The sequence below is a fragment of the Ictidomys tridecemlineatus genome, chromosome 1 (genome assembly GCF_052094955.1).
Source record: "Ictidomys tridecemlineatus isolate mIctTri1 chromosome 1, mIctTri1.hap1, whole genome shotgun sequence".
NCBI lineage: Eukaryota > Metazoa > Chordata > Mammalia > Rodentia > Sciuridae > Ictidomys > Ictidomys tridecemlineatus.
Genome location: NC_135477.1, coordinates 50,597,539 through 50,619,631, shown reverse-complemented (window position 1 = coordinate 50,619,631; position 22,093 = coordinate 50,597,539). Strand labels below are relative to the sequence as shown.

The 22,093-nt window shown below is 57.1% G+C and overlaps 1 protein-coding gene across 6 annotated transcripts in view; it reads left to right on the top strand.

Annotated features, from left to right (window-relative positions):
• Nucleotides 1-22,093, top strand: part of Cdh23 (cadherin related 23) — a 377,491-nt gene that overhangs the window by 25,901 nt on the left and 329,497 nt on the right. For all 6 annotated transcript variants that reach the window (XR_013435513.1, XR_013435512.1, XR_013435514.1 and 3 more), the window contains exon 2: nt 18,124-18,195. Coding sequence is in view for 3 of the 6 variants with exons in the window: in XM_078040863.1 (XP_077896989.1) it covers nt 18,129-18,195 (67 nt within the window). In the remaining 3 variants the exon portion in view is untranslated. The remainder of the gene's footprint in view (nt 1-18,123; nt 18,196-22,093) is intronic.

The following is a 22,093-nucleotide window of genomic DNA, read 5'->3' as shown; positions in this document are numbered from 1 at the left end:
AGTCCATCATGCTTTCTTTCTCTTTTTTGAAATATGAAATCATCTTTTAAAAAAAACCCAGTCCTGACACCAGGAGAGCTCACTGGACTATTCAGAAGGCCATTGAGAGTGCAGGGACGGCTGCCCGGATCCCCCGCGTGGGCCGCTTTCTGCAGGTGTCCACACACCTGGCGAGGATGAGCTGCCGCCGTGCGACTGGTCAGAGCATGTTTCCGTCAGGAGCTGCGTGGCGGTGGCTGGGTTCCAGCATGGGACGTTTTGCCCCCCGACCCCCTGTGTAGTAGGTGCTGTGACAGTCTCTGTTTCAGAGATGAGGGAAACTGAGGCACGCAGAGGCTCCGTGGCGTCCTCACACACCTGAGTGGCAGACGAGAGACGTGTCCGCTTGGCCCCGCTGCTGTCCTGGCCTCTTGACCCCCTCCTTCTAGAAGGCCCCCAGTGGAGCTGGTGCGACACGTGGGCTGCCCAGGTGCTGAGCGTTCTGTCCCTGGGGGGCATTCGGCCATGTGACCCCTGGGTTTTCCACTCATAGCTTTGCTCCCTGGTCCCCCGCTCTGTTTCTGCTGCCCCCTGCCCTGTCTGTGGGCTGCGAGTCCTTTCTCTCGTGTTGGGGAGTCTGGGGTTCTTCTCCTTCCAAACCCCAGATAGGAGCCCTGTTCGCACTGTGTAAGGAAGGTGAGGTCTGTCCTGCCTTCCTCGTCGCAGTAGGTAGGGGTAGGCACAGAGCGGGCAGTGGGCACCTCTCTGTCACACAGCAGAGCTGTGTCCAGCTAGGAGTGGCCCCTCCTGTTCCTGCTGGCTCCTTTGTCCCCCACTGTCACCGCGTTCACCTTGGCCTCTCCCCATTGCCACACAGGCCAGCCACTATGCCGGGGATGGAGGGGGGCGCATGGGAAAGAGTCGAGTCGAATTCCTCACTGGGAACAAATCTCATTTTCCAGAAAGTCTTGACAAAATGAGGCATTAAATTACAACATTTCGGAGAGCGTCGTAATTCTATGGCAGACAGCTCTTCATCATGGAATCTGAAAGCTGGGAAAATACAAAACTCATTAGATTAAAATAAGCCACCTACTGCTCTGGAGAAAAGCTTATTTATCAATATCAATTTACTTATGATTACTCTGGCCCGCAATTTGTTATTTTTAAGAATTATGATTTGGGTATTGCTCATACAGATGTGAAATATATTTTTTTTTCTAAAATTGAGTATTTTTAAAAAGATATCCTTGTCCTTAGTAAAGGTGAGAAAGTGGTTACCGGAGAGAAAGAGGGGGTGGGAGAGGGAGGGAAGGACGAAGGGGGGCCGGCGGTGAGGAGCGTGGCCGGGGTTGGAAGGGAGCAGAGGGGCAGAGTGGACCCGGAGTCAGGTCTCTATGAGTCTTTGATTCATTATGAGGAAGGACATCCTAATTAACCATGCTGTCCAAAGGACAGATGTGCCTAGAGTAGGCAGTGAGCCTCCCGTCACCACCGGCATACAAGTGCCAGGTGGAGGCATGCAGGGAAGGATGCCGTAGAGTCCAGCAGTCAGACAGGGAGCCAACTCTAGTCCTCTCCAATGCCGGTGTTCAGTAGCTCTCTGAATCTGACACTGGTCCTTAGCGGGGTCAGGTGGGGCAGCCTGTGGTGTGTTCATGAGCACTGGACTGGATTCTTTAAGGGCCGGTGTCCTGGCTGCGGGTGAGGGTGACACCATGGAAACAGCTTGGCCCCTGGGTTCAAGTTCTGCTTCCTTCCTTTACTGTTGGGAGAACTTAGTCAGTAGTGGAGACTAACAGCCTCCTTTCCTCCATCTGCTGAATGGGCCAGCAGGGCCCCTGGCGGGGAACGCTGAGGATGTTGGCGTTACATGGAGAGTCTAGCAGGAGCTGCTCTGGGTTCAGAGAGGAAACGGAACTTCGCAGGATTTGAACCCGGATCCTCGCTCCAGTCATCTGCTGGTTCCCACGTGGAGCAGGCCTGGTGGGACTCAGGCCCAGAGCTCCTTCCCCAGCCTCCCTCTGGGTCCCTCTTTCTCCTTTGGGGGGTGTGATGTGAAGAACCATCCAAACAACCTCTCACTCGGGAGGAAGGAGCTGCCAGGCGGGCGGAGAGGCGCCCCTGAACTCAGAGGGGAAGCTGCCAACTGACCGCTAGGGACAGCGTACCCTGCCCTCCCTCCTCCTGCTCCCCGTGGTGGGACACAGGCCCCAGAAAGCTCAGCAGCCCTGTCCCCACCGGTGTCCCTCCCTGCTGGGCTGCGGGTGTCTGGTGGCTGGTGGGGCTCCTGTCCAGGCTTCCCCTGCAACACAGCTCCCAGATGCTTGAGCCACAAGGGCTCATCCATTTATTCCCTGTGCACCTACTATGCGCAGGCCCTGGCTGGCGGGGAGGAGCTCACAGCGGGGTCGGCACACCTCTCAGGGCCCTAAAGCAGCACAAGTCACACATTAGGACCCTGGACACAGGTGGAGGGAAGGGCTCCTCAGAGGAGGTGACCGTGGGCCAGGAAGGGCACAGCAGGGGCAGGAGCTGTGGTGTCTTAAGGGATGTTTTGCAGACAAGGACACTGAGGCCCAGAGACCAGAGGCCTTGCCCAGGGCCACCCCGCTGGCTCGTGGCTGCTGGGGGCAAGCAGACCTGAGGTGCCCCAGGACGGGAAGGAGGGTCTGAGTGCTGAAGGTGTCCTGGAGCGGGGTGGGTGGGCTGGAAGGGGAGGAACCAGCCTGAGTAAACGCAGCGGGCGGCGGGGGGCCATGGTGGTGCAGATGGATTGACGGAATCGTGGGCTCCTGGGTCACTACAGCCCAGGCACAGGAGTGAGGAGCTGGTGTGACGGCGTGGGGCCAGCCGGTCTGTCTGCCAGCACAGTGCCCCATAGCCTGGGCCTCGGAGCTCCTGAGCGGAAGGTGGGCAGCTGTGTGTCCTTCGTCTCCCTCACTTCCAGCTGCGGCTGATGGCAGGAGGAGGCTTTCTGTTCATATCAGAGGCCCAGCCTCTGCCCGAGCCCTGGCCAGTCTTTAGTATCAAGCTGAGCCTCTCGGTATTCCTTTTCCCCAGCAGTGAAGCGGGCACGGGTCTCCCGTCTGGCTCTGCAGGCAGATTTCAGCAGGCGCTGGCTGCCTTAGAGTCTCAGGGAGAGGGCCTGTGAGTGGGGGTGAGGCCTCAGGCTGCAGGGGGCAGTGCTGGGGTCTTGGCATCTGGGGATTTGGGAGCAGGTTTTGGGGAGCTAGGGTGAGAGAGGGCGAAGGAGAGAGGGAGATGGAGATGTGGGACACGTGTGAACCCCTCCATCTGTCTGGGAGAAAGGAGGAAGGAAGAGAGGAGGTGCAGCCTCCCCCCCACCCCCAGCCTGGGGGAGGGCCTGGGGGAGGCAGTCGATTAGCTGGTGAGGTCCAACGCCTGGCCACTAGGAGTGGCCTTGGCCCCCCTCAGTGCCCCTCCCCTGCATGGCCCTGACCTGGAGGTGGAGCCAGGGTCTGAGAAGCAGGGCAGGGCAGAGCTGGGGGACCAGGCCCACCGGGCACATAGGGAAGGTGGCCAGGGCTTTCTGAGTGGGGGACAGGCCTAGGCCTGGGGTCTTCACTGCCGTCCTTGATTGAAGGTCTGAAGACAAGAGAGGCAGCTCTGTGGGCCTCGGCTTCCTTGTCTGTAAAGTGGGCTGGCGGCCCAGGTGCAGTGGATGGGGCTGGGGAGGCTGAGTGGCCCCCCTGGTCAGGAGTGGGAGGCAGGGCCAGAAGGGCAGGAGAGTCTGCAGGAAGTTGAGCTTGGCTAGCTCACTGTGGATACGCTGAGGTGTTTAGACTTGCTGTTGACTTATTTATTAATGGACTTTTTACAATAGCTTTATTGAGAAAGAATCACCTGTGGTCCACTTTACCTACTCAAAGTGCACACCTCAGAGGTTATGGATACGTTCACAGATAACGTGCAGCTGTCCCTACAGTCGGCTTTAGAACATTTGCATCACCTCAAAAGAAACCCCATGAACTTGGCCTCCCATCCCATCCTCCTCCCTCCCTCACCCTAAGCCACTGCTGGTCCGCCCTGGCTCTGGGGAATCGCCTGTTCTGGGCACTTCATATAAATGGATTCATAATGTGTAGCCCTTTGCCGGCTTCTGGGACTTGGCCTGATGTCTTCGAGGCTCATCCATGTCCTTTGTAGCAGGTGCAGCGTGTCACTCCTTCTGGTGGCTGGAGAAGGTCCCCTGGTATGGACATGTCACATTTTCTCCGTCTGTTGGAGGTTGAAGGGCATTTGGCTTGTTTTCACCTTTGGAGGGTCAGGACCGCTGGAAGCATACGGGTTTCCGTGAGGATGTACATCTTTAATCTCTCGGGGACAGATAGACCTAGGGGTGGAACCGCGGGGCCACAGGGCCACTCTGCCGCCACTGTGACTGCCCGGTCTCCACCCTCCCGAACCTTCGTACACCGGCTTGGTTTCTCGTTCCTCACCAGCATTTTTATGGCCGTGCCGGGCCCCCACTTTTTTGGCGGTGTTGGGGCTCCAACCCAGGGCCTCATGTGTGCTAGCAAGCGCTCCATCACAAGCTGCGTCCCCTGCCTTTTGGTCATAGCCATCCGTGCACGGGACCTGTCACTGTGGGGTTGGTGTGTATTTCTCAGTCCTGAAGATTGATCTTTCCCTTCAGAGCTGGGGACGGAAACCAGGGCCTTCTGCATGCTTCTATCAACTTCGCCCATTTGAATTAAGTTGGCTTTTTAAAAATATATATATTTATTTTTCAGTTGTAGTTGCACACAGTATATTTATTTATTTTTATGTGGTGCTGAGGATCGAACCCAGGGCCTTGCCCGTGCTAGGCGAGTGCTCTACCACTGAGCCACAACCCCAGCCCTTGAGTTGGTTGGCTTTTGACTATGAAGTTGTGAAAATTATTTATATATTCTAGGTACAAGTCACTTATCAGGTACATGATTTTGTAAATATCATCTCGCTTTCTGTGGGTTGTCTTTTGCTTTCTTGATGATATCTTTTAAAATACAAGTTTTTGGCCAAGCCTGTCATCCCAGCAGCTCAGGAGGCTGAGGCAGGAGGATCGCAAGTTCAAAGCCAACCTCTGCAACTTAGCAAGGCCCTAAGCAACCCAGCGAGACCCTGTCTCTAAATATAAAAGAGGACTGGGGATGTGGCTCAGAGGTTAAATGCCCCTAGGTTCAACACCTGGTACCAAAAACAAAACAAAGACCTCAGAAAGCCACAAGTTTTTAATTCCCATGAAGGCCGATGTGTTTTCTTCTGTGGTTTGTGCTTTGGGCATCCTGTCTAGGAAACTGTTTCCTAATCCAAAGTCATGAACCTTTACAACCTAGTTTCTTCCCAAGGCTTATAGACTTAGCCCTTCTACTCAGGCCTTTGATTCATTTCAAATTAATTTTTGTAGATGGAGTGAGCCGGGGCCCAATGTCACCTTTTGCATATGGCTTCCCAGTTGTCCCAGCACGGTTTGTTGAAAAGTCTGCCTTTTCCCCTAGTAGAACGGGCTGGGCACCCTTGCTGAAAATCAGTTGATGTCAGACGCATAGATTTATATCAGGATTTTCACTTTTTCCCCTGTTGACTTAGATGCCTGTCCATATGCCAGACTCATCTCTCTTGACTATTAACCTTTTTTTTTAAAGTGGGATATTCAATACTTGATTATGCTATAAAAACTCCACTGCAGACAGGTTGGAAAATACAGAAAAAACCAGGAAGGGCCAAAGAAAATTTACACAGAACCCCACTATTTAAAGATTCAATAAAGATACCGACGTGCTGTTTTCTATTCAGATGTATACATGTAGAATTTGATTTTTTTTCCTAACATGGGAATGCATTAGTGCAAATTTAAACACTTGTCATGAACAGTTTTCCTCGTCGATAAATGTGATTCACAGTGGCTGCCTCATCAGCAGCTGTACAAATGCCCCATAATTTACTCATGTAAACCTGCTCCGTTGATTATTGACTTGTCCTTCGATTTCAGTGTGAACGGTGCTGCTGCAGGCGGCTTAAAAACAGGAATACTTTGGCCACTATGTTTTTTTTTTTTTTTTTGGTACCAGGGATTGAACTCAGGGGAGCTCAACCACTGAGCCACGCCCCCAGCCCTTCTTTGTATTTTATTTAGCGACAGCATCTCACTGAGTTGCTCAGGGCCTCACTGAGTTGCTGCGGCTGAACTTGAACTCGCGATCCTCCTGCCTCAGCTGCCCGAGTCCCTGGGATTCCAGGCATGCGCCACCGTGCCCGGCTTTTACCCCACGTTTCTGTTTCCCCAGAGAAGATCCTGGCAGTCGAGTGGCTAAGTCAGTGTTTCCAGGGCTGTAGTTTGTTGTGCCAAGTGTCTTTCCAGAACGTTGTCACAGTGTGTACTTGAGATTTTCATTAAAAAGTCGTACTTCTTGGACCTGACTGGCTTCCACGCAGGAGGATTGGCCAGTGGACCCTGAGGGTCCCCTACTGTTGTCCCTTCCAGTCTTTGCATTGAGGAGACCCAGGGAAAGACCTGAAAGTCGCAGGCAGAGCGAGTCACCAGAGGAAACCTTCCGCCAGAGCCTCTGCCTGTCCCCCGCTCAGCCCTTGCCTGGGGCGCTGGCTCCCTCCTCCTCTCGACATCTTAAACCTCTGGCGGGGGAAGCAGATGCCCAGACCCCAAGAGTAATGCGCCTGTGCAGAAGGTGTGGGAGAAGAACAGGTTAACGGCGAGAACCAGGGTGGCCAGCTGTGGTGGCCCGTGACTGGGGACCGTTAAGCTGGATGTGACAAGACAAGGATTGGAGCATGGTGCTCACCTCAGTTGTGCTGGCCCCGCTGTGATGGACGTGCCCTGGTGTCCACGTGGGTCACTAAATTCTCTTCTAGTGGCCTTTGTTTCCGTTTGTGGTTTTTCTTGGGTTAATATCTGCGTTTACGTATTGAGCACGTCACTGTCCTGTGCATCATTCCTAGGGGACGGTTCTGTGGCGTTACTTGTGTTCCTGGGCATCGCCACCATCACCAGATCTTCTCATCTTCCCTGCCCGTCCCTCTGCCCCCTCCCTCCTGCTAACCACCCCCTCCCCCACTGCCTGTCTGCGCTTCTGGCTGTTCCAAGCACCTCGCAGAAGTGGAGTCCCACGGTCCCCGCTCGTCTTGGCCACTGATTGCACTTAGCTTGATGTCCGAAGGCTTATTCTGTCCCTGCATGACTCAGAGGCTCCCCTTTTAAGGTGAACAATGCGCCACTTTTTGCTCATCCCTTCAGCTGTCAACCCTGAACGTTTGGGTGGCTCTCCTCTTGGCTCCTGTGAGTCAGCAGCTGTAAACACGGGGGTAGGTGCAGGTCTCTACTTTCATCCTCCCTGTGTATAATAGACCCAGGAAAGGGATTCTTGGATCATATGGTAGTTCTCTGCCTCTTTTTTGTAGGGGAGGCAGGTACTAGGGATTGAACCCCGAGACCCTTAACCACTGAGCCACCTCCCCAGCCCTATTCTGTATTTTATTAGAGACAGAGTCTCACTGAGTTGCTTGGGGCCTTGCTGAGTTCCTGAGGCTGGCTTTGAACTTGTGATCCTCCTGCCTCAGCCTCCCGGGCCACTGGGATTACAGGCACGTGCCACCATGCCCCGCCTCTGTCTACTTTTTTTTTGGTTGTTGTTGAATAATGTAAGGCTTTTATTGAACGTCGACTGCATACCTGAGCTCTATGTTGGCACTCTGAACGTAGCAATGAATCCGAGTCTCTGATTCATTCTCGTAACAATGAATCTTGGTCACATGACTTAGAGGGTAATCAGCAGCAGCATACTGTAAACAAAAAAATCAACATAAACAAATGAATAAAAACCAGGAATAAATTAGTTTCATAAATGTTCTGAGAGAAGAGAAAACATGATATATAGGAAGTAAGCCTCCTTCCGGAGGCTGAGGATTGGCTCCTTTTCCAAGGAGAGTTGAGGCTTGAGGTAAGACTTGTGCCACGGACACATGATCTTCATGCTGTCTGCCTAGTTTTTAAAAGGAATTTCCGTGAGGTCTTGAATAGTGACTGTGAGTTTTATATCCCCACCAGCAATCCACGAGGGTCCCATGTCCTCACTAACACTTATTCCATTCGGTGTGTGTGTGTGTGTCTCTTCTGTAATAGTCATCCTCATGCATGTGAAGTAGAATTTCACGTTCTTTTTTTTTGGGGGGGGGGCGCAGTTCTGGGGATTGAACCCTCAGGGGATCTACCACTGAGATACATCCTCAGCCCTTTTTATTTTATTTTTAAATTTCTGAAAATACCTTTATTCGATTTACCTACCTTTATGTGGTGCTGAGGATTGAACCCAGGCCCTCACACATGCTAGGCAAGCGCTCTACCGCTGAGCCACAATCCCAGCCCTTATTTAAATGTTGAGACAGGGTCTTGTTAAGTTGCTGAGGCTGGCCTGGAACTCGAGGTCCTCCTGCCTCAGCCTCCTGAATCTCTGGGATTACTGGCGTGCGCCACTGTGCCCTGCCCCCTGCACTGTGGATTTGATTTACATTCCCTGATGCGGTGATGTTGAGCGTCATTTCAAGCCAGGGCCTTGTGTGTGCTAGGCAAGTGCTGTCCCACTGAGCTATAGGATGAAATCAGTTTATCTATTTTTTTTTCATTGCCTATGCTTTTGGCGTCATTTCTAAGAAATCATTGCCCCGTCCAATGTCATTGAACATTTTCCTTTATGTCTTTTATGTAGATGTTTCATATAGACATAAAATTCATAGAGTTGGAATCTGTCATTTGCCTTGATAAGACTGCAGAGCACACAGGCATGACCGTCATTTCTTCTTGCTCGTGTGTGTGTGTGTGTGTGTGTGTGTGTGTGTGTGTGTGTGTGTTGAGGGTCAGCCCATCTAGGATTGGGCTTGGCTCTAGGCGGTACATGGGTTCCCTGTACTTGCCGTTCCAGGTCCAGAATTCTCCTTGGGTTGAGTGGCCGCCACTCAGGGGCACTCAGCCTCTTTGCCCAAGGTTCGGGTTTCTAGTGTGGGGTCTGGTCAGAGCATTCCATTGGCCACAGCAGGTCACATGACCAAGTTCAGCACGAAGGGTGGAAAAGTCTACTCGGCCCCCCTGAGCCCCCAGGCAGAGGAGTGGAGCCTTGGCACTGATAATCCCATCAGCCTCAGTAATGGCCAAGGGCTGGGGTTGAGGCTGGCAGGCCTGAGGCCGAGAGGGGTCCAGTAGGGCCGCAACACAGTGGCCCAGGGGTCAGGAGGGAAGTGGTGTTTATTGGGCACGTGGAAGGTATTTGGTAACTGAATTAATCAAGACTGGCTGGCTGGATGGCAGTGAATTTGCTGAGATGGGAAAGGCGAAGAAGCAATTGGATTGCGCGGCACCTGTTCGTGTGCCAAGTGTTAGTGGTGGGTGACCGTGGGAGATGGGTGGGCTCTGCTTGCAGGGTCCCAGGGGTCTTCTGGCAGGAGGAGGACAGTGCATGTCTGACGGTCCTCATAGAGGGGGAAATGTATGCAGGTCGGGGAGCTGAGGATCCCCTCCCCCAGGAGCCAGATGGCCTCGTGGAAGGGTGGCATTTGAGGTGTGCCTGGATGGTAAGGATGGACACACAAGGTGGGACCAGTGGTGCTCCAGGAGGGGGACAGCCTGGCCAAGGCCTGAGAGAGAGCCGGACCTGGGTCGGCGCAGGTGACTCCTGGCGGGAGCTGGCTCTGAGCACTCCAGCCTAGCCCCCTGCCCAGAAGCCTCAGGTGTCTTTCTGAGAGCCCAGTGGTGAAGGCAGGGACCTGCCCTTTCCTAATCACTGGGAGGCCTATAACTGGGGCATGCTGTAGAAGGTGGTTGGTCATTAGCTATAAAAATACGGAACGTCCTCTCCCAGATGTCCCACAGGCAGAATCATGCGTGTGGGTGCAGGAACCGGAATGTTCATGGGGGCTTTCCTTGTCAAAGCAAAAGGTGTGTCGTCAGCAGGGGGAGGGTTGGATTTTACCCCTCCCCCACGCTGCGGGGCACTTGCAACAGGGACTGAGAGGAAGCAGGTGGCTCAGCTCTGTGTGCACTGATGTGGCGCAGCGGTGTTGTCATGTGAAAAGCCGGGAGCAGGCCATTGTGGCGGTGCAGGCCCGTGGCTCTAGTGACTCAGGAGGATGGCTGAGCCCAGGAGTTTGGGACCAGCCTGGGCCCGGTCTCCAAATAAATAAATAAACAAACAAATAAGCAAGCAAGTGAGGAGTGGGATAGCATGAATGCCACGTGGGTCTTAAACAACTTTATTTATTAAAATTGGAGATGGATACCTTTATTATTTTATTATTATTATTATTATTATTTTGGTACTGGGGATTGAACTCAGGCACCTTAACCACTGAGCCACATCCCCAACCCTTTGGTATATTTTATTTAGAGACAGGCCCTGAGTTGCTTAGGGCCTCACTAAGTTGCTGAGGCTGGCTTTGAACTCGCGATCCTCCTGCCCCAGCCTCCCAAAGCGCCAGGATAATGGGCATGTGCTACTGCACGTGGTAATACCTTTATTTTATTTACTTATTTTTATGTGGTGCTGAGGGTCGAACCCAGTGCCTCCCACGTGCCAGGCAAGTGCTCCACCACTGAGCCCCAGCTCTAGCCCCTGGATTTGTTTTTTAGCGGGGGGGACCTCTGAGCTATGGCATGCTACCTCAAGGGTGACCTCTTGGAAAGAGGTGTGGGGCCTGGGGAGAAGGGAGACGCGCTTCTTGCTGAGCACCCCTCCTGTGCAGTTATTGACCGTGTCTGCAGATGGCTTTCAGAAGAATAAAATAAAATAAAAATCATCTTTTGCTGATTTGATTTTTTTTTTCCCCCAAGGAGTCAGAGCCACAGGCGTCCTGGGCAAGATGCTGGATGGCTGTGACTCCGCCTTGGGGGGTCTCGGGTTATGCCCCTCTCAGCCCTGCCTGGCCATCACTTCTGTGAGCTTTTGAGGAAGGTTCGAGAACAGGACGGCCACAGGGTGATCTTGTGCCCCCCTCTGTCACGGCATCCTCCTCAGCCAGTGGCCCGGAGAGTGTGGGCTTCCGAGTGTGTTCCTTGGTGGCAGACAGTGGCTTGTCCATCAGTGGCCTGACGGCGTTGTCTGCAGGCGCCTTTTTGCATGCACGAACCTCTCTGTGTGTAGTGGGGGTGAATAATCCCCAAATTGTATTTGATTTCTGCAGTGTATTTCTGTATTTCTATTCAAAGTTGAGTGCATCTGATTTTATGGGAATTCATAACAGTTCAAACTAAATCGTGGCACCCTGCTGTGAAAATCTCTCACTCCTGAGAAAGTGAAACGCTGCTCAGCTGTCCCCTCCTGCCCTGTCCCCTCCCCCTGCTTGCTGGGATGGGGGGACACTGCCTTCTTACAAGAAGCGTCCTGCTCTTGCACCTCCTGCCCGGGCCACAGGAAGAGGCAGAGCTGGTGGCCATGGGTGGGGAGTGAGGTCCAGAGCAGGCCCTTTCCCCGAAGAGGGGGTGTGCTCTGCTCCCACAGGGGAAGGACTGCAGTTCTCTTGTCTAGGAAACCTGGCTCTTGTGGGTTTCCTCTTCTGGTTTGCAGGGTCCAGAGGCATTTGGTGAAACCTCTATGAATTTTCAAGGGCTCTGGCCTCTGTCAGCCAGGGCGGAGGGGTGGGACAGAAAGGAGGCCCCGACTGGGCAGTGGGCCTCTTATGGGTGCTTCTCTGGGAGAAGGTGGCAGAGTCAGTGTCCCTGCCTGTGAGTGCGGTGGGTGGGTGGGTGGGTGTGTTTGGCTGGCTTTTTTTTTTTTTTTGCCCAAGGTTATTCCTGTCCTGGGGGAGGAGAGGCCGCAGCGTGGGGTGAGCTGCAACCTGGCCTTCTCCTGCGGCCTGTGTGCCAGCCCATGCTGCCACCATGGCTGCCCCGGGCAGAGCGCAGGAGCCCTCCTGATCGCTGCCCCCGGAGGGAGAGGAGGCAGCGCGGCTGGACTCCTGGGGTCGTAGAGGCGGGTCCGAGCTGGGCCGGGATGGGGAGCCCCGTGTTCTAGAAGTGTCCACGGGGGAGACGGGGGTCGGGCAGCCCGAGGGGGTTGGAGGACCCTCGCTGCTCCCAGATTCCCCGGTGCATGCCCGGCCGTGCGCCCAGGGGGCCCCGCGGAGGGCAGGAGAGTCATTTTCTAATCAGTCGCCGTCAGCTCCTGGCTGCGGTGAGCTTTGGGGAGGGTGGACATGAGCTGGGCTGCTGATCGCACAAACACGAGTGTTCATGGTAGAAAATATGGAAAATGCAGAAGTCAGAAGAAAACAGTCGCCGTCGCCTTGCGGCTCTGGCAGTGCCGCTGACGCTGTGCGCCTCCTGCCCCCCCAACCCCTCTGCAGCCCCCCGAGACGTCCCACGGTGGAGCCAGTCCCCGTGGGCTGTCCCCGCGTTCTGCTGGCCTGGTGACCGCTCCTCTGCCATCGTGCGGGTGGACTTGCTGGCCGGCTGTGCGTTCTCGGGCTCCTGGGACAGTTCTGCAAAGAGGGCGCTGATCGGCCACGTGTCTGCGGCTCAGGGGCGGGAACCCTGCTGGTCTGCGCCTCTGCTGGGCCTGTGCCACAGCCCCGCGCCGGCCACCCCCACACCCCTCTCGGCCGCCCCTCAGTCCCCTCCAGCTGCCTGTGCACTGTTGCTCCTGGTGGTCAAGCTGAGCCAAACTTGCCCCGTCCCCACTGAACTTCTAATCTTGTCCCTCAGCCAGCTCCATCTGCAGCCTTCTCCTGTTCTGGGCAATGACAACGCTGTCCTTCCAGGTCCTTGGGCCCAAACCCTCAGGCTCTGCCCTCTCTTGCACTGCCCCTTCCTCTCCAGAAGGACGTCCTCTCAGCTCTGCCCTGAAACAGGAACGGCCAGGTCTCACACCCCAGCCCTGCCCGCCCATCATCTCTGGCCTGCTTCACTGCCCGGTCCTCTCCAGGTGGGCTTCCACCTTTGACCCACAGTGCACCACAGCACAGCAGCCAGGGTGTTTCTTCAAAACCCAAGTCCTTCCTGCCCCTTGTCTACCCAGTCACTGGTTCATAAAGTGTCCACGATGGCCCCTGTCTCTCCACCCTCACCTCCTGCATCCCTCTCCACCATTCACCCTGTTCCAGCCACACTGGTCTCCTCATGGACTTCAGCACACGAGGGTCAGTCCTGCCCCAGGGCCTTTGCATAAGTTGTTCTTCCAGCCTGGATGTTCTTCTCCTTGAGACATGGCTCACGTCCTGCTTTGCCTTCTCAGTGATGCTCTGATTGTCCTCACCCTGCTCCCTTCCTCTCGCCTTTCCCTTATGCTCTCCCAGTACTGGAAATGACCCTCCTGCTCTGGCTGCAGCGTCTTTCCTGTGGAGGTCAGCTCCCCAGAGCCTGTGTCAGCTGCAGTCTTTACAGGTTGATGACCAGAGAAGATGCAGGTCAGCGTGGGCAGGGTTGCTGCTCTGCCTCTGGGAAATCTGTAGTCAGCTCCTGCCAGGGACAAAGGTGTCGACTTCTCCGGGATGGCGCCAGCGGGAGGTGGTGGGAGGTGAAGGGGGACAGACTGGTCACTCGGATGGTGACTGCACTGTCTTATGGGTTCTGGGCCCAGGGGCAAAGCCTGTGGAGATGCCAGCATCCCAGGAAGACAGAAGAAACAGGAGCCCCCAGCCAGCCCTGCCGGAACCCCTTCTTCCTGGCCCGGGCAGCCTGGCCTCCGTGCTGGCCCACTTGCTGTGGCTTGAGGATGTTGGGATTCTCACTAGGCCTGGCTCCATGGCCTCTGAGTGGATGCAGGGCTGGCCCAGGGCCTCCCCTCTGGCTCCTCAGTCGGACCCTCCCCCAGGGCACCTGCCTGAGTTTGGCACACTGTGGGGGTAAGGCTAGGAACCTGGCTATGATGGCCATCAAAACAGGGTTCAGATCTGAACTTGTTCACTTACGAGCTGTGTGACCTGGGGTGAGTTTTTTGACCTCTCTGAGTTCCAGCATGTGGAGCCCGTGGTACATCCCAGCGCCTGGTATATGACACGTGATGCGTAAACAGCAGCGTCATGGAGCTTTGCCGTCTGTGCAGCTCCTCTGACAGCCCTGGGGCATCTCACTTCTGAGAGCCCTGGGCAGCGATGGTCTGGGTCACTTGTTTGACACCTAGCCCATGTTTTCAGCCATTCTCATGGTCCCACGTGCCCCACGGCGCCCAGCACGAGGCTCGGTGTGATGGAGGATGTTGGGAATTTCAGTTTGGGGTCTGGCTGTGTGTGTCCTCGACAGTGATAGATTCCTGGAGGGTCCCTGCAAGAGGGGGCTCTAAGCTGGCCCCCGGAATGCTTGGTGGCAGTGGCTCTGCTGTTCTGAGGCTGGTCTCTGACGTCCAGCCAGGCAGGAGCTGGGCCTGGAGGGGTGTGTTTCCCGACGCTGATGGAGAGGTGTGGCCGGCGGTTCCCTCCTGAGGGCGGTGCAGCCTCCCCTGGGGCGTAGACCATGTGCTGGGTGGGAGGCAGGAGGCCAGGAGGCTGGGGAACAGCCATGGCGTTGCTGCCACTTGCCGCAGCCCCAATGCCAAGGCGTGCCAGCAGGCAGAGGCCGTGTTCACCAGGACGCCAGGCTGGAGCCAGGGGGTGGGGTGGGCTCTTCCCGCAGCCCTGGGCCTCTGCTGCCTCTGGGCCTCCCATCCTCCCCATCACCAAAGGGCTCAGAGGAAGAGCAAGGTCTGGGACCCTCCACCTCTGGCCTGGCTACTGGGCCCACCCTTGGGATCCGGAGCCCAAGGGGTGAGGATGGAGCTGGCTTGTCCCTGCCTCTGCCTGCTCTGCAGGGGACACCGGCCACCACCACAAAGTCAGGTTGCCTTTGGCCCCAGGGGACACAAGGCACTGAGGGGGTGGGATGGGCCCTGCAGGGGAAGGAGGGGGAGAGACGCGTCAGGAGGGGGTCCAGCGAGCCGGCAGTGGCCCTGGGGGACACGGGAGCCGTGATGCAGGGTGCCGCTGTCCTACATGGGGGGACGCCCCTCCCTGCCGGTTGTGGGGCATGTATTGTCTCACCCAAGGGAGGGGCCGGACTTCCCTCCCCACAGAAGGGACCCGGGATGCAGGGCCGCTGTGACAAGAAACAGCTCGGGGCTCGGAGTCAGGACTCTGCTCCGATCCTGGAGTGACCTCTCTGAGCCTTGGTTTCCTTGTCTGTAAAGTGGGAACGAGGACCTGTTTCATAGACATATTTTGGGATATCGAGTCGTAATAATACCTGTGAACGTCCCTGGCCTGTGGGACCTGCTCACAGCGTTCCCCTCCCTCCTCGTCCCCCGTCCTCCACCGTGAGCTTCCTCAGCACCCGGCAGAGAGGCGGCACACCCCAGGTATTTGCGGATGATGTTCTTAGCAGATGTTTAATTCTCCTAACATCTGGTTTGCAAAGGCAGAGGGCTGGAGGTTTCTTTCTTCCTAAAGACACTCACTCACCGTGAGGTGTCAGATCGTCCCTTAATTGCTCCGTGCCTCGGTTTCTCCACTTGTAAATCAGGGATAATGCTGGCGAGGCTGGCTGGCTGCCCCGCGGGGCCTGATAGGATATCGCACAGGACCAGATGGAAAGTGGTTCCAACGTTTAGCAAAAGGCATCCTGCGCCGCATCCCGGCAGTTAGGGAAATGCAGATGCAAGCGGCCATGCCAGACCATTCTTCATCCGTCCGATTGGCAGCCATTTAAAAGAGGGATCGCTTCCAGGTGGGCACGCGGGCCCTCCCGAGCGCTGCTGGAGGGGCCGTGAATTGCCGCCGCCTTTCCCGGAAGGTAATCTAGCGGCATCTAATGAAAGTTTCCCTCCGCGCTCTGCGCTCTGCGTTGTGTTTCATTGATCCAGCAGCAGACATCAGAGAGTGAAGGAAGGGCAAAGTCCCCACACAGTTAGTTATGTGCAGAGAGAAGTCTGGGAGCAGGAACTTGGGAACACCCACGTGTCCATCAGGAGGGGATGGCTGTCGTCATTATGAAACATTCACCCTCTGAACTACCATCCGCTTGTCAAGAGGAGGAGGCTGTTTTAAGCCTCGCGGGCCTGGAGGGCTGCTTGTGGCATATCACGGCACAAAAAAAGCAAATTTCTGTCCTCCTTTGGTTTTGTTTTGTGTTTTTCCGGGGAGGTACTGTGGATCCACCCCAGGGCCTCATGCACTCGGAGCTCCGCCCAGCCTGCTGGTTGCTTTTTCTTTGTTTGTTAAAGTATTTCTTAGTTGTCAATGGACCTTTATTTAATTTATCTTTATGAGGTGCTGAGAATCGCACCCAGTGCCTCACCCGTGCCAGGCAAGCACTCCACCATGGAGCCCCAGCCCCAGCCCACTAGTTACTTTTATGTAGAAGACACTCCAGAGATCACCAGGTTCCACACAGTAGTGGGGACATCCTGGCTTGGTGCAGAGAAAGGCCGGGGAGGACCTGTGCCAGGCCACTCTGCGCACCCCGTCCGACGGGGCAAGGGTGCTCTCTACAAATCGAATCATCTGCCAACATTTAAAAGTCGAGTTCGTGCCAAAGCCCAGCGACCAGTTTTCATTGATAAAAATCGGAAGCTCCAGCCACACTGACCCACCCTCCCTTTTGGCTGGGACTTATCCAAGCTGTCACTTTTGGACAGAGCATGTGGCCTGCAAGTGGCCCTCTTCCCCACCCACTCAGAGTTGCCCCCTTGGCTGCCCCCATAGCTGTGCGCTTTGCAGACTCGGAGGGGGGCTGTTAACTGGGAGCTCCACGGTGGGAATGCAGGGGCACCGCCAGGGGCCATCCCCGACTCAATGTGTCCCAGAACCTTTTATACTTCACATGACTCTTTCATACTGCATGGTTAGGATGTTTTAAGGGCACAGTAAAAAGAAAACAAATGGACCATTGCACAGAGTCTTGGTCAGGAGCCACCGCCCAACCCACCACCTCACTGTCCGCCCAGGACTTGGGCGCAGAAGGGGTCCCCTCTAGGCCCCAACTGAAGGAATCTGAGTTCTCCACTCTTTCTGAATCTCTTGCAGAGATGTGGAGGTCTCCCCTAGAAGTCCTCCCCGCCCCGGTCCCATTCACCTCTCCACAGCTTTCTGGTAACTTATTGTTGAGGTGGGTGGCATGTCACCCTGATCCAGGCGTTGACGCCACCACCCCTGTTTGGGAGTCTTAGCAAACCCTGCCCGGGGATGAGGGAGGTGCAGGCCCCCGAGGCAGGATGGGGTGTGTGTGCGCGTGTGTGTGTGTGTGTGTGTGTGTGTGTGTGTGTCCACTGAAGGAGGGTGGCCCAGTGGGTCCCTGCATCCCCAGGACTGACGTGATGATGAGCATCAGCCCCCTGATGTCACTGCTGGGCCATAGGAAAGCCCGACCCGAGTCTCCTCAGGGGTACAGAGGAGCCAGAGGACCCTGACCTGCTGTCGTGGGCAGGAGGAAGCAGTCCACCCCCAGCCACCCCTGGAGATGGGGTCTGTCTTGCAGGACGTCCACCGGCTGTGTCCCAGGGCTGCCCCTGCCACTCGGCATGCGGCTCCAACCTCCTGCTGACTTGCTGTCGGGCCCTGGGCCAGCCACCTCCCCTCCCCAGGCCTCTTTGGACGCTGGGATCTGTTGCCCCTTCTCATTTCCAAGGTTTAGAATAATAGAATGGACTTTTTTTTTTTTTAATTTAATTTAAAGAGGAAAAGATATGCTCACTGGTCGCTGAGAGGTCAGCTTATTGGAATTGACAATCCCACTCTTAGCCCCCCACCTTCCTGGTGGACACCGTCCCCTTAACCCTGCCCCCTGGCTGGCCAGGCTGTGCTGCTCTTGGGGATGTGGTCTCGGAGGATGGAGGCAGCAGCGCATCCCTGTATCCACTGGGCCCAGGGCATGTCCTCAACACCTCCTCCATGTCTGCCTTTGAGCTTTGCCTGTGGGGTCCCCCATGGGTAGCCACAGTGAAGAGGGACCTGCTCCTGGTACACCCCAGCTGCTCCCAGGCCCCTCGTCCTGCCTGGGAGTGGACCATGCTGCTGCTGAATGAGGAGCCTCCTTCTTCTTTCCGTGCTCCCCCAAGGGGGTGGCTTCCTCTGAGCCCCTCAGGCCAGCTCTCCTGGAGCTGCAGGGGGCGGGCTTGCAGGCAGCGCCCCTCCAGGAGGAAGCTTCTCACCCTCTTCTCTTTGTGTCCCCAGAAGCCATGCGGTGCCACGTTGCTACCGGCTGCCCTGTGCTCTGGCTTCTCCTGCTGGTCTCTGGATGCTGGGGTAAGTCCGGCCTCCCCCTCACCCCGTCTCCTTCCCGGGAGGCCAGGCTGGAGGGCGCTGGGGCCGGCGGCTTGGCTCTGCCGGGGGACCCTGGGGAGCCTGCCTTGCTGAGTGCGACTGCAGACACTTTCCTCTCTGGGCCTCAGTTGCCTTCTGCAGCTCGCACACGGCTGAAAATACCCGCTGTCCCCAGGGCTTGGGACAGGGACGTGGGAGGAGCCTTGAGAGATGCTTCAGCTCTGTGATCTGTGACCAGAAACCGTCCCCCTTCTGGGCTGCAGGGCTGGCCACAGTTCAGGTTCACGGCTGTCATTTACACCATGTGCCCACTGTGCCCGACCGGGGGGTGGCAGGGATTCCTTGTGCTCCAGGGGCCCCGAGTCTGGCAGGGCTCAGTGCGTACTGAGTGCAGGGAGTGGCATGGTCCTGGGGTGTCCACGGCCCCACAGAAGCCCACAGAGGACAGGAGAAGCCTGGCCAGAGAGAGCGCCTCTGCTGTGGGCTCCGAGGACAGAGGGGTGCTTTAGACGGAGACGGGGAGGAAGCCTCCTGAGCAAGGGGTGCTGGCCGGGAGCTGTCCTGCAGGAGCTGCCCCCCTCTGAGCACCAGGTCTCGTGCCAAGGGCAAGGCCAAGAGGACCTGTCACTGCCGCCCGTTGGCCCCTGGGCAGTGGCTGGTGAGGAGTGGCCCTGAGCTCGCTGAAGGAAGCCAGCACTGCAGGCATGCCACCCAGGGAGTCCCCCAGGGCTGCAGCGCCCCGGGGAGCAGCTGTGGGCACGGTGTGCCTGGCGACACGGCAGACCCATTCCCGTGGGGCCGAGGCCTTCTCCCCTCCGGGGGCCTGGCAGGCTGTTAGGAAGCTGCAGCCTCGTCAGGAAGGTCCTCTCTCCCCGCCCCTGTGCCGACGTGCCCCCAGTGACAGGGACTCGCTGCCCTCCAGGAGGCCCAGCCTGCAGCGCAGCCCTGTGGAGCCAGGGAGGCCAGGGAGGCTGCCGCACCCCTCACCAGGGGGAACCAGAGCCTGGAGGAGCTGCCGGCCCAAGGTCACATAAAGCCGGGGACTTGGATTCTCCGTGGGGGCTTCTGTCAGATCGCCATCCCCCGCCCTCCCTGCCCCGCACGCGCGGGAGGCCTGGTGGGGCAGCTCCAGCCTCTGGGTTGCTGGGCAGCGGAAGTCAGGACACTTGCCTCAGCCTCCCCAGGGACTCTGTGACCTTGGACACCTCTGCCCTTCCCCCACCCACAGGGAGAGGCACTGGGGACACACAGCAGGGGCTGAGTCCCCGACTCCCCCGGGGGGCTCCCAGAACACTTATTTTGGGCTGGGCTGGGGCTCAGTGGTAGAGCGCTCACCTAGCACGTGTGAGGCCCTGGGTCCGATCCTCAGCACCATGTAAAAATAAGTAAATAAAATCGAGGTATAAAAAATATTATGTAAGAAAAGAACACTCATTTTGTGTGAGCCCTTTCCTTATCAGCTGTAGCTTTCTTTAGGGGAGCCACACAGGACACAGAGAGGCAAAGCAACTTGCCTCAAGCCACACAGCAATGCCCTGGCAACACACGGGTGATCTCCTCCCTGTGGACTGTCCTGTCTTGTCCGTGTATACAAGGGTCCCACTCTCACGGCCGGTCACATCCATACTTCCTGGCCCCTGTCCAAAGTGGCCGGTGTTGTTCTTTCAGCACGGTGGGGTGGTAGCTGACCTTGGGGTCTAGAGGACAAAAGTGGCTTCCTGGGTCAGCCCTTCACCTGTCCCCAGACCAGGCCACACTGTCCTCCCTACTTCATCTCCATCTGACCTGCTAGCCCTGGCTGGCCCTTCCTCCATCCCAGGAAGTCAGATGGGTCAGGCTCAGGGTCAACTCCCCGGCCATGTCAAACCCCTGCCCTGTCCCCCTGTCCCCCCGTGGAGCCTCCTGTCCTTCTCCCTCCCTGCCCGGGTCTCCACGGGGTCCCTGGCACTTCTTGTTCTTCTGTGGCCTTGTTGGGGGCAGGGAGGAAGCCCCGAGCAGGCTGCCCCTCGACTCTGTTGGTCTCACAGAGCACCCTGCAGCGTCTTGCTGGTGGCCCAGGTGCTGGGCAGGAGGACGTTCAACCACGGGCTGCCCACTTCCCCATAGACATCACCGCTTGTCAGGCTCCCCCCACAGGCTCCTGTGGGCCACAGGCGGCCATTGTACCTGAGGCTCCAGTGCACAGTGACCACTGGAAGAAAGCCAGGGGGAGGACAGCACAGGGCTTTTTGTCCTCGTCCTGAGGCTGGGATACAGGAACCAGAGAGGTCAAGGATCTGCCCAAGGTCACAGAGCAAAGCACACCAGGCCCCCCACTCCTGACAGCTATCAGTGTTCCCATTCGGTTCCTTCCCGTGGGGAGGGGACTCTGGAGTTCTGCCAGCCTGGGTCTCAAGGTGGACCCTGTGCCTTCAGCCCCCTCCACCCTCTGAGGCCTGGGCTCGGTGCAGCTGACCTGGCTCAGTCTATTCTGCAGTCCCCAAGAGGAGCCCACACCCCAGGTTCTGGGTCAGCGTGTGCTTCCTGGGTGGCACCCATCAGGGGGCTCTCCCCACACAGCCACTGGATCCTGCTCATCCGGGACGAAGGCCTTGGTCGGGGCCCTCCTTCTGGCTCTGCCTGGTCTTTGTTCATTCTGCACCCAGAGCCGGGTGCTGCCTCCTTCAGAGCCTTCTCCCTTCTCCCCTGGGGCCTGGCCAGGATTTGGGGTCCGAAGCCTGGCCGCCTCCCTGGCCACCTCTGGGGGCTGCCAACCGCGTGGGTCAGGAGCAGGGGGAGGGGCAGGGCGAGGACATCAGGGCTGCAGGCCCCGCGACAGAGCCCAGTGGGGCAGGGGACAGAGGGAACGGTCTTGGGACAGGAAGCTGGGATTCTCCTTCCCTTCCAAAGACCACCCGCCGTCCCCTCCTGCGTCACTGGAGGCCCCAAGGCCCCCGAGGCAGCGCTTTTCCTCAGAAGCGCATCCTTCATGTTTTCACGGTGTTGCTCTTGTTAAGAGGATAAGTCACCTGTCTGCCTCCCTCCCCGCCCTTCCTGCCAGCCCCTCCCTGCCCCCCCCCCCAGTGCCTGCAGTGGCAGCTCAAGGCCGCGGGGCCTCTGAGGGTGACAGGTCCTGCTTGGTGTGTGGCAAGCAAGATGCGTCCCAGTCTCTGCCCAGCTGCCCGTGCAGAGCTCCCAGCTGCCGACTAGCCCCAGGTCCGACCAAGGCACATTTAAAAGGCAACGATGCTGCTGCAGGGGGTGGCTTTTCCCTCTCGTCCCACCCCTGCCATCCAAGCCGCGCTGAGCTCCCCGGGCACCCTGGGGCCTCCTGCTCCCCTGTCTCAGAGCCCGAGGCCCCTGCAGGGTCAGAAAGCACCCCCTCTGGCTGAGAAGGTGGCACCTTATTAATGCCAGTGTTAATAACAGCTCCCATTCACTCAGGGTTTGCTGTGTGCTGGGGGCCTGGCGCTAAGCACTTTATGTATGCAGCCCCATTCAGTCCTCAGGTTAGCTGTGAAGTAAGTTCTACTATTAATCGATATTTTGCAGACAGTAAACGGAGGCAGGGGAAGATCATGGGGTCCAAAGAGATACGGGGAAGTTTGAAGACAGGCGAGGAGGCTCTTGACTGGAGTCCAGCCTCTTCCTGAGGCTCTTGGTTCCCAGTGGGAGACGGTGGGGGGTGCCTATGCGTGTTTGAGGTGGTCAGTAAGGGTGTCCTGGAAGAAGGGACACCTGAAGCAAGATGTGAAGCATGAGTAGGAAAGTGACAGGTGAAGGCAGAAAGGCCAGCAGCCCTGGCCAGGAAGCGCGGCTGGATGTCTGAGGAGCCAGAGGCGGCACCAGCCTGGGCGCCCAGCAGGACCGGGGAGGAGGGAGGAAGCCAGCGTCTCCTGAT